The sequence below is a fragment of the Zalophus californianus genome, chromosome 1 (genome assembly GCF_009762305.2).
Source record: "Zalophus californianus isolate mZalCal1 chromosome 1, mZalCal1.pri.v2, whole genome shotgun sequence".
NCBI classification, from domain to species: Eukaryota; Metazoa; Chordata; class Mammalia; order Carnivora; family Otariidae; genus Zalophus; species Zalophus californianus.
In genome coordinates this window covers 118692620-118709833 of record NC_045595.1, presented here as the reverse complement: position 1 = coordinate 118709833, position 17214 = coordinate 118692620, and the positions used below count along the sequence as shown (strand labels likewise).

General features: G+C 33.6%; 1 protein-coding gene across 2 annotated transcripts in view; it reads left to right on the top strand.

Moving 5' to 3' along the window:
• Positions 1-439: 439 nt before the first annotated feature.
• Positions 440-17214, top strand: part of BCHE (butyrylcholinesterase) — a 60706-nt gene continuing 43931 nt past the window's right edge. The window contains exons 1-2 of one of the 2 annotated variants that reach the window (XM_027587489.2): positions 440-577; positions 6848-8372. In XM_027587489.2, the coding sequence (XP_027443290.1) occupies positions 463-577; positions 6848-8372 (1640 nt within the window). In that variant the 5' untranslated portion in view covers positions 440-462. Of the gene's footprint in view, positions 578-646; positions 775-6847; positions 8373-17214 lie in introns of those variants that run through there. The other variant, XM_027587490.2, reaches the window with a different exon arrangement.

Genomic DNA, 17214 nt, shown 5'->3' with positions numbered 1-17214 from the left:
CTACAGAGTAATTATTTTGTTTCCAGTTTTCTCTTTTGCACTCCTTTATAACTACGGGAAAGGCACAGGTTAAAGGTACAAAGAATTTCAATACCAAATTTCTTGAGAACCATGTATACGTCTTTAAATCTTAAAATGAGCACCCCCCCAAAAAAATTATATTCTATAAAAACGGGAAAAGACCTTAAAATATCTGGTAGTATTTAAAAAGGAAAACACATGCATTTTCTGTTCAGTTTCAGCTTCTGTTAAAGAAACTTCTGTGTCTTTTTTTTTTCCTTCACTCTGAAATGAGCGCCTGCAATCGTAAAGCATGAATCTGGTAATACTTTTGTAAATGAATCACTAGTGCATTCATAACCATTAGCCTCTGAACAGATGTCAGAAAGTAAAGATTGGCTGCCTCTAGATCGAGTTGCGGCTGCCAACTCTCGCGAGCTTTGTCAGTAACAGTTGATTGTAATGTCAGTGCCGTCCAATTTACAGGCTGGAGCAGCAGCTGCATCCTGCGCTTCCCCGAAGTATTACATGATTTCCACTCCTTGCAAACTTTATCATCTTTGTTGCAGTGAGTCAGGTAAGCGGCTCTGAATTTACATGTTCGTGTAGAGATGCAACTTACTGAGAAGCTCATTCTGTAGGAGGATTGTTATACCTTCACTGGTTTGCTGTGCCCCTTTGGTGCACTGTGGAGAACAATTATTGCCAATGGGACAGATGAAGCAAGCGAGCAGACACATGCATCAAATCTGCCTATTATTCAAGGAACGCAAAGTGAGTCCATTTAACTGCTGAGGAAAAAATGAATTTATTCAACTTTGTGTAACCATAGCACTTGTGGAATCACTGATGTATCTTCTCAGTGCGCTCCCTAAGGGAAAACATTTTATGCTGTATTTTACGCTTAAATGCACAATTCAGTGAATCTCTCTCTCTCCTAAAAAGAGTAACAAAAGTGGTTTTTGACCAGTCTTACTCTATTTCCTTTTTCCTTTTTCTTTCTTAATTTTTTTTTTTTTTTTAAGTGGCATGAAATGAATAGTTCTCTTATTGTCTGGCTTGGCAGGGTACTTTTCTTAATCAACATTTTGTCATCTGAAACAATATCAATTGGCAAAGAATAAAGTCTAAGTTTCTTATATCTAAAAGAAAATTCTGTTTTCTAACTTGATATACAAACTTTTCCCCCTTGGTTCTAGTTGTCCTCTTTTTTTAAAATATGTGCATTTAAATTATAGCATAATATTGTAAATTTGCTATTATTTCTATTATACAAACAATTAGCAAATATAGATTTTCTGCTCGTCCTATAGTCTTGTACACCTACCTTTATTTTGATGATATCAGTTCTTGTTTAATCAGAGAATTAAGCATTGAGTATAAAATGTGTGAATGATTAAAAGTAAACTGAAATGTGGATGAAATTATTTCATTGTTTATGATTTCTGTTTATAATTCATTTTTTATTTCTTTTTTTAAAGATTTTATTTATTTATTTGAGAAAGAGAGAGAGAGAATGAAAGCCAGAGAACACGAGAGGGAAGAGGGTCAGAGGGAGAAGCAGACCCCCTGCTGAGCAGGGAGCCCGATGTGGGACTCGACCCCGGGACTCCAGGATCATGACCTGAGCCGAAGGCAGTCGCTTAACCAACTGAGCCACCCAGGCGCCCCTCATTTTTTATTTCAAAAGTAGGCCTTCCCAATTTTTAGGAACATATTACACAATAATAAACTCAACTCGGAGGTACTATCACTAGTCTGTATAATGCCTTCCATAATATAAACTATCTCATACTTACGATAAATATATTTCACTTATGTAAATAGTTACTTGTTTAAGGATGAACATGAGTTTTTAAAGAGTGGCTTTATACTTTAAATGAACATCTTTAGAATTCTCTGTGATTTTGAAATAACATCACCTCTGAATGACAAAATTGCTAATTGGATTTGCTAAGTTGTTTTATTGTTGTTTTTAATGTCCTGCTTCTTTAACTGTAAGAAAATGTTTGAGATCTATTCCACATTTCAGTTTTTAAAATATGGGCTAATAATATCTTAACAAATCACATCTTGTTTATAAATTTAGTTTCTGCTCTGAATCATTTTTTGATAATAATAACATATTTAAATTGTATGTTGTCTTCATATTAATGCTTTCATGCCAAAATCTGCTCATTCTTATAAAAACTGTAGGATGTTAGAGGATTATAACTGAATAGATGTCAACCTAACACCAGATTTAACTTTCAAAGAAGACCCAAGATACCTCTCTAATGTCAAATGTTTGAATTATTCGCACAATGAAAAGTTTGTGAATGTTCTTCCTGATTGAGGACAGATAAAGATCTTATGCTTCTCATACCTAACATAGTGTCTTCTATCTGTACACATTCTTTTAGGGACTAATGGGTATCTGAAGGATCCCTGAAAGACAGTGGTATAGTCTATTTATAAATAGACTTCCTCAGTTCCCCACTTCAGATAGCCTACAACAAAACAAGCTTTTTAGGTTTGGTATAAAGGCTTAGTTGTTTAATTTGACCAAATATATTTTAGAGGCGCTTGTTTTAGATCATATTATCTAGATGGCTCTTGCCCCACTATTTTAAGGTTTATTTTTATATAGAAATGCATATTATAACTTTTTAAAAAACAGGAAAATTACACTCAGAAAACTATTATCAATATTTGCTTGCCCATCTTTTAAGAAGTCCTTGGGTGGCCAATTATTTTGAAAATGTGGTTGATAATCAGCTATGGCAAATGTATGGCAAATAAGTAGCTTTCTGTCAATCATTTTATTATAGCCATGTCTTATGGCATAACATATATTTCTTAAAATTGATAATACTTTCAGGGTGCCTGGGTGACTCAGTCATTAAGCATCTGCCTTCGGCTCAGGTCATGATCACAGGGTCCTGGGATCGAGCCCCTTATCGGGCTCCCTGCTCCATGGAGGGTCTGCTTCTCCCTCTCCCACTCCCCCTGCTTGTGTTCCCTCTCTTGCTGTGTCTCTCTCTGTCAAATGAATAAATAAAATCTTTTTAAAAAGTTGATAATACTTTCAAAATTAAATCAAAAATGAAAAAAGTAATTTTTTGCCTTTTTTTACTTTCAAAGTTATATTGTTGAAAGTTTGAAATATTTTCCAAAGATTGCCAGTAGATTTTGATATCCCAGAGCACTTGACAACTTTGGAATACTATAGTCTTCATTATCTTTCAGGTTTTTCCTTCTTCCCACACCCATCATTCATTTTCTCTTGCAATTCCAAAGAGTCTTGCCTTTCTTTCCAAAACTATGGCAGTAAGTTAAGTGATCTAATTCAGATACTCAGTTGTAGTTGGTATGAAAAATTTCCCCATTCCTTATGATGTGTTATGTATTCTCAGAGTTTAAGTTGTTTATTTAATGTGACATTAGCCAACTCGCACCAGAATTTATTGAAAAAACAAATGAAGTTTTATTTAATGTTTTAATTATTAATAAAGATTTAGATATATAGACTAATAACATTTTCTTAGTCTCCTTTATTCATCTTTTGATTATTTAATCATGTGGTAACATATACTAAAAATACAGAGCAACCTGTTAGAATAGAGAATACCAGATTATGAAAAGGACAACATAATGGCTTATTTAAATCAGTACTGCAGCTAACTATAAAAATATTACCCTACACTAACAATGTATATAGGAGCACATGCATACTTTCATATTAAAGTCTAGGCTTCATAATATGGTATATAAACTCTCCAACAGGTACCATGATGGAGAGTTGGGATTATATTGCCATTCTTGCTGTGACCACATGCTTACGATGATTTTTTTTGAGTGTTACTAATTACATTATTTGTGAGATGATGACTCATAGGTCATTGTTGAGAAAGCAAGATTATTATTTGCATAAATCATACTATACAACATTGACACCTAGTCAGCACAAATATAAATAAAAACATACAAGAAAATCAAACTAAGTGACATACAAATGATACTAACCTTTTACGTGTTATAGTAGATAATTTTTAAAATATTCAAGGACAATTATTAATTTACTAATTACATATAAAAACAAAATGTTTTGGTAGTATTATACTTGCTGTGCAATAAAATTATTAAACTGTAGAATAAACGTTTGAAAATTATCAGAGAACAAAAATTATTAGCATTAGGTGTTTAGTTTACAAAGGCAAAATAATATTTATATAAAACCACACACACACACACACACACACACACACACACACACAAATGAATGATCTTTACTTGAGATTCAGAAGAACATTGCTTGAACTGGGCCACAGAGAGGAATGAGTACAATCAAAGATGCTGCAATTAATGTGTTGAAATGCATCTTAGAGTAAACCTGCTTTGTGTCTTAATTCCTCTTTTCTTTCCAAAGCAGGCTTTTAAAAAGAAACAAAACAAAACAAAATGCTGCAGCACTTTGTTCTCCAAATGTCACCTCCATCTATTTAAAAGAAAGGGCTTAGAAATTATCAGAAGGAAAAAAAAATAAGACTGTAGTATCTATACCTCTAAAATTCCTGAACTGTCAGAAATATAAAATTTCATTAGTAAGTGTTAAGTCTACAAGAACCTTTACATTATTGTTACATTATCATAATACTATGATATCATTCTAATTATCATAAATAGTATATCATATTATAATAATATAGAAATCATAAATATAATAGTATAGAAATAGTATTAAAATATTATGTAATTCAATAATGTATTTAACAGTCAACACAGATTCAAAAGTATCAAAACTGATAACATAAAATAATCTCACAGTTTGATTTTTTAAAACCTTATTATTTTTATAATCATTATATATAGACATGCATATACATGGACAATGATAGTGTTAGATCTAGATATATAGGTAGAAAGACAGAGACAGAGATTGAGATATCCATAAGCACACTAAACAAAATACAATTGATCAGGTTATCCAGATCTTTTGGGGGGCTCAAAAAATACTTGTTGATCACTAGCTGTACCATTAGCACTGGTGAATGCAATTGATTTAAAATGTGAGAATCCTAACTCTGGAACAGTTTTCAGGGTAATACTTTATTCCCTCTACCTTCTGAGACAATATAAATTAAAAAAAATAAAAACACTAATACAGATTCTCAATGCTCACAGCATTAGCTTCTTAGACACATAGCTGGTATTTATAATTACAGTATCAAAAAAAATACAGAAAAATTTTTTTTACATTTATGGGCCTTTGTTATTATCATGTGGATGAGAATCAGTGTTTGTATTTGACTGGTTTAATCAGGTTTTCTTTCAGTTATATAAAGATGTTAGTTCTTTTAAATGATATGGGCATTACATTTTTGGGTCCCTCTTTGTTATGTGAAGTTTAAGAATCTGATTTTTAGGTTTTATTAATTTTAAAGAAATTCAGGTGTGCATTATGAATTTGTTTATTTATTTGAGAGGAAGAGAGAGAGCACACACAAGCACGAGTTGGGGGGAGGAGTAGAAGACGGTAGAGGGAGAGAAGCAGACTCCCTGCTGAGCTTGGAGCCCAATGCAGCTAGATCTCATGACCCATGAGATCATGACCTGAGCTGAAATCAAGAGTAGGACACTCAACCCACTGAGCCACCCAGGTGCCACACTATGAATTTTTAGTAAAACTTTGATTTCCACAAGCAATCTTTTCATGTCATCAATAAATATTATTTAATAAAATGTCAAATAGTTATAATTTTGTAGGTCTCAAAGATTCCTTTTTCTTCTACTCTTTCCAGTAATTCCTCAGCATTAGCCCTCTTAATCTCACTTATTTTGTCCACTATCAAAATGCAAGTAGTCTGACCATGTTAACGCATGTCATATGTTAACATATAGGCAACCTTGTCAGTTGCATATACTTTAATCAATTAACAAATAACAGATGTGCATTGAGTAATCCCTGAGTGTAAAATTCCTTCAAAGTATCTCCTCTCACACATTATATTATCAGCTGCTGGTTCTCTCCATTGACATTGTAATTCAGGTAGAGAAGGCTTTCTTTGTTACTCACCTTTTCTGGTATATATCTTCAGTTTCTCTTCCAGTTTTTCCCATAGTTCTTTACAGTGGCAGCAGATTTGTTAGTTTTCACAATTTTTAGGTTCAATGACAACTACTGTATTTTTGTTACTTAATATTCTATGAATAGATTGTCCAAATTGTCTTCTGGATTGTTTTGAGGAAGAAACCATGAGGCAAAAAGAACCACAAAGGGACCATGGAAACAGAAAAAGCCAGTAACATAAGTCTAAGGATCCTTAAAGGTTCTCAATCTACTTCACAGTTCTGTCAAGAGTCAGCTGACCATGAATAGAACTGTACACATTTCAGAGCATACATGAGCTTATATTTTTTCCTCTAACCGAGGTAGAAATGATATCTTCATAAGTTGACTACTACTTAATGCCACTTTTGGTGGGTCAGTCAAAAAAAAATATATCTATATCTATATAGATATAGATATAGATATATCTACATATAGATATATATATGCCTGGGACAAACTTCCTCTTTAAAATACTAAATCTTCCTTACAGAGACCTGATAATGAATTTCTCCAAGTGAAATAATTTCTACTTTTCCATTCCACTTATTCCTGTTCTAAATTGAAAACTGAAATATCTCCAAGCATTTTCTGTGTGTGTGGTTTTTTTTAACAAAACCTTTATAGTAGTAACAGATTTATTAGTTTTCATAATTGTTAGGGTTAATAAGAATTACTTTATTTCAGTTAATTATCATAAATAAAATATAATACTTGATGCATGAGGCTTTTAAAACTTCCTAATTACCTCTCTTTCAGAAATCAATATGCAGAGCAAGGGTACAATCATAAGCATCCGATTTCTCTTCCGGTTTCTTCTGCTCTGGGTGTTTATTGGGAAGTCACTCACGGAAGAAGACATCATAATTACCACCAAGAATGGAAAAGTCAGAGGAATGAACTTGCCAGTTCTTGGTGGCACAGTAACAGCCTTTCTTGGAATTCCCTATGCACAGCCTCCTCTTGGTAGACTTCGATTCAAAAAGCCACAGTTCTTGACCAAGTGGTCCGATATTTGGAATGCCACAAAATATGCAAATTCTTGCTATCAGAACACAGATCAAAGTTTCCCAGGTTTCCCTGGATCAGAGATGTGGAACCCAAACACCGATCTCAGTGAAGACTGTTTATATCTGAATGTGTGGGTTCCAACACCTAAACCAAAAAATGCGACTGTAATGATCTGGATCTATGGTGGTGGTTTTCAAACCGGAACATCATCTTTACCTGTTTATGATGGCAAATTTCTGGCTCGGGTTGAAAGAGTTATTGTAGTTTCAATGAACTATAGGGTGGGTGCCCTAGGATTCTTAGCTTTACCAGGAAATCCCGAGGTACCAGGGAACATGGGCTTGTTTGATCAACAGTTGGCACTTCAGTGGGTCCAAAAAAATATAGCTGCCTTTGGTGGAAATCCTAAAAGTGTAACTCTCTTTGGAGAAAGTGCAGGAGCAGGTTCAGTTAGCCTTCATTTACTTTCTCCTAGAAGCCAGCCATTGTTTACCAGAGCCATTCTGCAAAGTGGATCCTCTAATGCCCCTTGGGCAGTAATGTCTCTCGATGAAGCCAGGAACAGAACATTGACCTTAGCTAAATTTATTGGTTGCTCTAGAGAAAATGAGACTGAGATAATCAAATGCCTTCGAAACAAAGATCCCCAGGAAATTCTACTGAATGAAATCTTGGTTGTCCCCTCTGATACTCTTTTGTCTGTAAACTTTGGTCCAGTTGTGGATGGTGATTTTCTCACTGACATTCCAGACATACTACTCCAACTTGGACAGTTCAAAAAAGCCCAGATCTTGGTGGGTGTTAATAAAGATGAAGGGACAGCATTTTTAGTATATGGTGCTCCTGGTTTCAGCAAAGATAACGACAGTATCATAACTAGAAAAGACTTTCAAGTAGGCTTAAAAAAGTATTTTCCAGGAGTGAGTGAATTTGGAAGGGAATCGATCCTTTTTTATTATGTGGACTTGTTAGATGATCAGAGAGCTGAAAAATATCGTGATGCATTGGATGATGTTCTTGGGGACTACAATATCATATGTCCGGCCTTGGAGTTCACCAAAAAGTTCTCAGAATTGGGAAATAATGCCTTTTTCTACTATTTTGAGCACCGATCCTCCCAACTTCCTTGGCCAGAATGGATGGGAGTGATGCATGGTTATGAAATTGAATTTGTCTTTGGTTTACCTCTGGAAAGAAGAGCTAATTACACAAAAGCTGAGGAAATTTTGAGTAGATCCATAATGAAATACTGGGCAAATTTTGCAAAATATGGGTAAGTGCTGATTTTTGTCAGGGTTCTTGTTTGATTTTGTTTGGTTTTGCTTAGCTTTGCTTGCTCTCTGGTATAGACTTCATTAAAAGCACAGAAATGTTTTAATTATTTATTCTTTTTGTACCATAAGCTACTTTTGGTTTCTATTATATAATGAATTTCAATTTCTTGCATCAGGGTGCTTAAATCAGTGAAGAACTTTTATGAAAAAATATTTTCTCATTTCATTTCCAAAATACTGCAAAGTACTGTAGTAGTAATCTTAGCCAAAGTTTATATGCAAATAGATGTTTACCTTGAAAGCTAAAGTTATTGTAACCATACTTTTTAACCTGAAAGTTTATAGTGTTTATAGGTTTAGGGAAGAGTAGAAATATATATTCTCCTCATGTTCATAAACAGAGGTAGTGGTAACTGATAGGTGGGAAAACACATTACCATTCAGGAAAATCAAAGGGCAAGATGGTGATGGGGTTGGCCCTCAGATTACTTCAAATACAAATGCAGAGTTCAGCATTTTATCAATTTTTCCCCTAATAGGTTTGTTCAGAGCTTTCAGGTGACTGGACAGGAGCAGTTGCAAGGGTCGTCAGGTTTAGCTAAGCTGCTTTCAGCTTGAGCAGCCATATAGCTGACATTAGCTAATCCGAAGTATGTAGAACTTATTTTTCCTTATATGTTATAAATATTGTGATATTATGCCCCCAGGAGTCAGAAGAAAACAATCTGTTCAAATATATTTTCTAATTTGTATCTCTTAAATATACAAATTTATGTGTATAGAAAATAAGGGGTATTTTTTTGTAACCCACAAAAGAATTTTATACATTGGGATAATTGGTATCAGTGAGAAAAACAAAAGAAATAGAAGTTTGGGCATCTGTTTTTAAAATACTGTGAGTACTTGCAGAAACTCACAAATTGATAGGTGCATTAATCCAATCTGTCATGTTATCTTTTATAATTGGAAAGAATGTTGATAGTGATATTGTGTTCTAGTTTTCTCTTCCAACCTCCATTTGAAATTCATTATTACTTCATGTCACTATATGTATCTCCTACAAAGTACTTGTATGATGTCATTCTTCTCAAAAATTTTTAATGTTTATCCACTCTGTCTAAAGCAAAAATTCTTCTTTCTCTCATTAAGAGACCTCTGTAATCTTACTGCAACCCATATTCCCCAACAATACCGGGCTTCTTGGCAGGCCAATTATCTCACGAATGCCAAAGATTTTAAGCTTAATATAACCTTCCATCCTTGTTCTTGCTCTGCACCCTGTTTAGAACAGCTACCCGTCTCCTTTTTAATGACACGAGTCCTACTCCTTTTTAAGGTCCTGCACACCCACATGTTTCACCAAGCATATCTTTAATTCTTAGGGTTGTAATTGCTTCAGTCCTCTTTTTCACTCTCAACAGAAGTTGTTGACTGTAACTTGTCTCTGTGGGATTTTTCATTGTATGCTAAGCCTCCCAAGCTAGACTGAACTAACTTCTGAAAAGAGAAACTGGTTTTACTGGAAACTCATTAAAGTACTAGTGTGGGTATATGACATATTTATCAAATTATTTGGTTATCAAATGATTGAACAAAAACAGGTAAAGGCTAGAATGAGTAAAAAATGTACATATGTTCAAGATATGTTAGCCATTTTTTATAGTTGCACAATCTTATGACTTCTCCACATCAGCTTCAATTTCTGCTGAAGAAGAATCATCATTTCCAGAGCAGCTTTAGAGTGATTTCTATCTCATTTTCTTCTCACCCTAAAGGCTATATCCATATTAAATCGCTTTAATATGTTTTAAATTCTTTCTTACAATTCTAGAGATTGTAAAGAATTTAAGGAGATACATTCTTTAAAATTATTGATGCCTGTGATTTTTAAAGGAATTTATTTTGCATGTGGAAATCATCAAGGAATTTATACTTTCTCATGTCACAATGGAGAATACTGAGAATTGGATGTGGCTAATATCTTGACACACAGCAACAGATCAAAGAAGCAAATCTTTGATGCTTAACAGAATAGATATGAAGATTGACACATTTCAGTTATAATGATAAATTCACACAAATGAGATTATAAACCATAATCTCATTTTTAAAGTAGTTTGGCTCTCACAAAATGTCATTTTAGTTGGGGAGTTTCTTTACAGGCAACATTTGCACAGTGGAACGGAAGTAATAATACTTCATACCTGTTGAGAGTTGACTTGTTGGCAAACATAATGTTAATCTCCTGGTATACATTATCTTTCTTTAAAGTATACCTAGGAATAAATATAGAAGTTTAGAATGGTTAAGTCAACTCCAGTGGAAACAAAGTTGGTAAATGTACAGTTTGTAAATCCATCCACCTCTATCTGACCACAAAAGCTATGTTCTAGCTCTGTGGTTTTCAGTGAAGGGAGATTAATCCCCTGACCCCTCACCTTCCCACCCCTGGGAACATTCACTAATGTCTGGATCTGTATTTGAGTGTCCCAGCTGGTGGTGGGGGTGCTACTAACAAGGTAAAGGCCAGGGATGCTCCTACACTTCCTGGAAAGTGCAGAGCAGCCCCCACAACAAAGAATTATTCATTCCAAATGTTGGTTATTCCAAGATTGAGAAACTGCAGTTTTCTACTTCTTCATATCCCAAAAATGGCACATTAAGAAAGTAAAAAAGTAGAACTAGGAGCAGTAATAATTATTCAGGAAAATGAGTTTTCAAGTTCATGGTTCATAATACATTTTAACAAATTCTCCTTCTTAAATAATATCTAGCATAAATTGTACTTTTTGTTATAATCAAATTCAAAATAAGGGTGCCTGGATGGCTCAGTTGGTTGAGTGTCTGACTCTTGGTCTCAGCTCAGGTCTTGACCTCAGGGTCATTATTTCAAGCTCCCTGTTGGGCTCCATGCTGGGTGTGGAGCCTACTTAAAAAAAAATTAAATTCAAAATAATTTTGAATTTTTCTTGGTGATTTTTTATTTTGCCAATGGGTCATTTAGTAGACTGTTACTTAACTCCCAAGTATTTGGATAATTTCTAGATATTTTGTTATTGATTTCTAGGTTAGTTCCATTCTAGTAGTAGACAATATTCTGTAAGATTTTCCCCTTTGAAATATATTAAGAACTATTTTATGACCCAGCATATGACTGTATGGGTTATTAGTTTATGTGCTCTTCCGTTACATAGTATGGTGTGTTCTGTAAATTAATTAGTTCACGGTCATTCAGGTCTTCTAATATTCTCCCTAATATATTTTCTACTTGCTTCAAAAACTGAGAGAGGGGTATTAACATCTTCAACTGTAATTGTGGTATTACTCATTTCTCCATTTAGCTCTGCTAATTTCTTTTAGTATTTCAAATCTATGTTATTAATTTCTATGCATATTTAGGATCATATAGTCCTGATTAATTGACCATTTTATCATTATGAAATGTCTCTTTATCCCGAAGTTGGCTTTGTCTAATATCAAGATAGACATGTCAAGTTTCCCATACTTACGTTTACACATTTTGTTCTATTCTTTTATTCCACTTATATTTCTAAAGAAATCTTCCTTACAGTTGAGTTGGTATGACTAATCCATTTGACATTTAATGTATTTATCAATATGATTTTAAGTACATCATCTTGCTTTTTAAAATGTCATTTTATATAGACATTTTAATTTGCCTTTAATATTTTTTCCCATGGTTGCTTTAGGGCTAGCAATTGTTTCTTTAACTTGTGAAAGTCAACTTATAGTTAATACTGAAACATTTTGCATTTTGCAACTGACATTTCCCACTTTCTTCACAATTCACATTTCCCATTTTCTCCATCACCCTTACTACTTCACAAATGCAAGAAACTAACAATATTGTTTCACGTATACTCGATATTTTTTGTATTGCTGTCATATGGCTAGGCAATGTGTAATATAAAATCTCACTTAATATTAAATATCATTAAAATATCATTTGTTTTAAACCATCAGTTATATTTATGTAAATTCATAAAAGAAAAGGAAAAATGGTCTTTTATGTTTACCCACAGAATTGCCATTTCTAACATTCTTTATTCTTACCTATGGATTCTAGTTTTCATCTGGCATCATTCCCTTCGTGCCGAGGAACATTCTTTAGGATTTCTCATTGTGTAGGTTGGCTAGTTACAACTAGCCATTCATCAACTTTCTTTTATCTGAAAATGCCTTTATTTTACCTCTGTTGAAGGATATTTTTTAAGAATATAGAATACTGAATTGATTTTTTTTTTCTTTTCCATTATCTTCTTGTCTCTCTAGTTCTGATGTGAAGTGCGCTTTTATTCATATGACTTCCCCCCTGTATGCAATATCTTTTTTTTTTCACCCCTCTGGGTTGATTTTAAAATTTTCTCTTTATCTTGGGTTTTCTATAGTTTGTCCATGATGTTTCTAAGTATATATATATATATATATATTTGGTCTGGGGTTCACTAAGGTTCTTCTTGTTGATTTTTCATGTCACATTTGAGATATTTGGGTCAGCATTTCGTCAAATATTCTTCTGCTTCCTTCTCATTCTCATCTCCTTCTAAAACTCCAATTATACATGTACTAGGTTGTTTAATATTTCACAGGTCACTAAATTTCTGCTCCCTTTTCTTCAGTTTTGCTTCTGTTTTTCAAATTAAGTACTTTTTACTGATTTCTCTGCAAGCTCATTGACCATTCTAACCTTCTCCAATTTGTAGCTGAACCCACCCCATGACTATTTTATTTCATTTTAGTTTTCAGATAAAAACTTCCTTTTTTAAAAATAATTTCATTTCTTTGCCAAGAGTCCCTCTCTATCTCCTATTTAAAAAGATATTATTTTTTAAGTTCTTGAACATATTTAAAATAGTTTTAAGGTTTTGTTTGCTCATCCACTATCTGGTTCACAGGTTCAGTTTCTCTTTTTCTATTTCTTTGCATGCTTAATAATTTTCAAATTTATACTGGACTTTGTGGATTATATGCAGAAAAAAATCTATATTATTTTATCCCTCTTGGAAGAAGTATGCTTGCACTGAAGAATGTTTTTCTATTTTACCAGGCCATTCAATTAAAGGATGTGTATACACTTAAGTTTGTCTCAAATGTGTAATAGGCATGGTTTTATATTTTGTTAGAGTGGACCCAGGGGAGGTCCAGGATATTTTATAGATCCTCCAACTTGGCAGGACTAAAACTCAAAAGTCTGTCTTCACTGAGGGTATTGCAGGGACTTGGTTTCAGGGTCTGTTAGGATGGGACAGACCAGGTCTCATTGTATTCCTTACTTCTAAGGCTTGTCTTTGCCTCCAGCTGGACACTGAGTTTTAAAGAGGTATTAATGAGATGTAAATGAAGTGTTGACAACATTATGATAGTTATTCACTCTCCAGCTTTTCCCATCTCTCTTCTGCTCTCAGCCTTGCAGCATCTTCTCTCTAGTCTGCCTCTTAGACACTCACCCTGTACATATTCAGCCCAGCCTCAGCCAAAAATCTGCAGGGAATCCCTGCAGAGAATTTGAGCCTCACTCCTTCCTCTCTGGAGTCCTGCCCCAGATTCCAGCTTCTGTATCCGGGAACTCTTATTTCTGTCTCTCGACCTCAGTGAAGCTACTCAACTGCTTAGCCTCACACTCCCTGCATCTTGGACAAGAAATTCTCTGCAGATGAGTAACCACAGTAAACACGGGCTCACCTTAGACTTCCCTGCTCTCAAATAACACAGACTTGTGCTGCCTGTTCTCAGGTTCTTGAAACTCATTGCCTTGTCTTTTGTTTTTGTTTTGTTTTTTGTCCAGTATTATAATTGTTTATGGTGGGAAGGCTAATCCAGTTTAAATCACTCTGTCATGGATGAACATAAAAATCCAAACTCCTCCAATTTGTATTTTAAGGGAATCTTAACCTTTATATTTCTCATTCAGTTACATGAAACACCTTTTTTTGCAGTTACTTTAGAATATTTTTTCAATTTCCAAGACATATAAAAGCCTTTTAAGTTTGACTTATGGGCAAAAATAAGAAAACATTATTCTGTGGTAGCACTAAATTGTATTCAGATTTGGTATCTCTAGTTGTAGTGTTTTAAATTCCTTCTAAAACAGAAGCCACACTATCATGTAAACCTTTGCTGATTGTAATTACCACCTATGTGTACTTTGCTTGTTCCTGCTTTCCCTCAATCCCACCTTTGAAAATGAATTTAAAACCTTACCCAAATAGCACACAGGTCCATATGTGCATTACACCCAATACTCTATACTAATATATGTTGAAATATCAGTTCACATATATATCCATCAATCATTCATCCAAGCAATAACTTGATGGCCAAGAAATTAAATTAAGCAGAACTTAATGACATCCATCCATTCAGTACTATCCCAATTATACAGGAAATTGGTGACATCAAACTTGATTTATCAGACAGACCAGAGCAGCTAAAGAAAGTAAATAGCCAAAATATAATTAGTAGCAGAATGTAAGATAGTGGAGGATCATTATTCCAGGACCCCTCCCGTTGCTTCCCACTGGGTCAGATCATCTTTTGTTTACTGTATCCTCTCCAGGTGCTACATTCAGAGCTCCACCAGTGTATAACTTTAAGGGAAGCCATTCACAGCGCAGTTACATAGTTGTCCCAATTGTATGTGACAGCCCTGATGTGTCCAGTGTTCATCTTTCTACAGATCTTATATTTATATCACCTTAGGCAACTTACTTAAAACGCCCTACTGTTTTTCCTTATCTGTAAAATGGGGATATAAATATGCCTCCCTCGCTGACATATGCAAATGTTACCTTATCATTTACAGAGAATTGCATTCCTCCTTCCCATTAAAACAATATATATTTTCCTCCTACCAGGCAAAAACTGCTTCAATCTATTCTTATCTAAGATCAAACTTGCCTTCTCCCAAAAAACATACAATTGTTTCACTTCCCAGCTCCACGGGAATTAATCAATGAGGTTTTCAAACAAATAAAGATCAAATAAAATTGAGGCAGTTGACTGGCTTCTGTCTTTTTGGTGATAATCCATTTATTCAGAATCCCTCTAAAGTGGTTAATGTTTCCTAACACATTTTTTTGCCAGACATAAATGTTATGTCACACTTTTCTTTTGTCCTATTTTGATATCATGAAACCAAAAAAATTACTAACGAAGTATTTGTAACTTCATTGTAGCTTATCTGCTGCTACCCTTGTGTATTTTATTTCTTATTTATTCCCTTACACTGGAAGAAATCTTATCACAGATGGAACAATTTATTAAGTGGAAACAAAAATATACTACTAAACTCTCAGTCCCATGATTCACTGATCTATTAAAAAAAATAAGAATAGTTCCTGATTTCTGTACTAAGAAGTAGGTGTGATTAAATTAAATGTTAAGCCATAATTTCTTAGTGTACAAGATTTTTTTTAAATAATTGAGACAATTTAAAAATAAGCATGCTTCACAAACAATGAATCATGGAACACTACATCAAAAACTAATGATGTAATGTATGGTTATTAACATAACAATAAAAATTTTAAAAAATAAAAAAATAAAAATAGGCATGCTTCCATATAATAAATTGTAATTATAATGATTACAAATTACAGATTTGCTAGACTTCTAATGCAATGAACTTTGTTTCTGATTTGGAATATTTGGGATATATATATATATATATATATATATATATATCTGAATACACCCATGCATTAAGGGGTGGGCACTTCATAGACATTGCTGTAACTTCACTAGACTAGTAGGAACACATGCGATAATAATGTATTTTCTAATATTTATAATGCAAAGTGGATTTAATAATATTAGTGTTTAATAGGTATGATTCCTTCTTATTTACTTATATATGACACAGGAAATAAAGTGATTGAAAGAACAATTATTTCAACCCCATTTATTTTTTAAGTGAGTGTATTTTCTTTGTGTGTTCTTGTCTTTCCCCCTCCTGCAACCATTTTGTGTTTTCAAAAGATAATAGAAAAACTGAGGAAAATCAAAGAAAGTGTAAGAATCAGTGCTTTTTCATTCTAAATCTCTGTAGGAATTAATATGTGTCCCTATTCATTATGTAAAGTTTGTACAAATCCCTTCACCAATAAATTAATTTTCAAATTACACTTGAAATTATTTTTATTATATGTTTTAACTTAACAAAATAAATATTCTAGGACTTCATCACAACACCTTTCTCAATAAGAGATGCCTTAAGTGTAGCAAAAGGATAGCAGTTAAAGATTGTGTTAACATGAATGATACCATTACACTGGCAAGGTATGAAGTGTATGGATTCTATTATTAGAATTAAAAAATGCCGAAATGATGACACTATCTAACATTTCAGATGAGAAGTGTGTGGTCCATAGAAGAAAAGTGAATTAGAGCTAATAGGTGACAGAACGAAGATTAACTAGGACTCGAAACTATTAACTTTCATTTCCTTTTATTATTCTTTCACCAGGCTGCCTTCACCATGAATTATTGAAAGGAGGCATTAAACAGTCTTAGGAAATGCATTTGATTGCAAACTAATAATTTTAACATGTTAGCATGCTGATACCTGCCTGGTTAATATTATAAGGGTAAGGGCAGAGAACAGACTAAAATTAGACATCATGAGATGTAGAGACAAGTTTAAGTTTGTGAAAGACTGTCATCTGGCCATCTAGTGTAATTATTATCAGGCTTATAATTAGATTTCCTGACATAATAGTTCATGTGGTTTCCAGAGTGAAGAAAAAAAATCCTTACCCTCTGATTCTATAATTATTTGTGGTACATTATTATAATTAACCTAACTGAAACATTTTGATGACT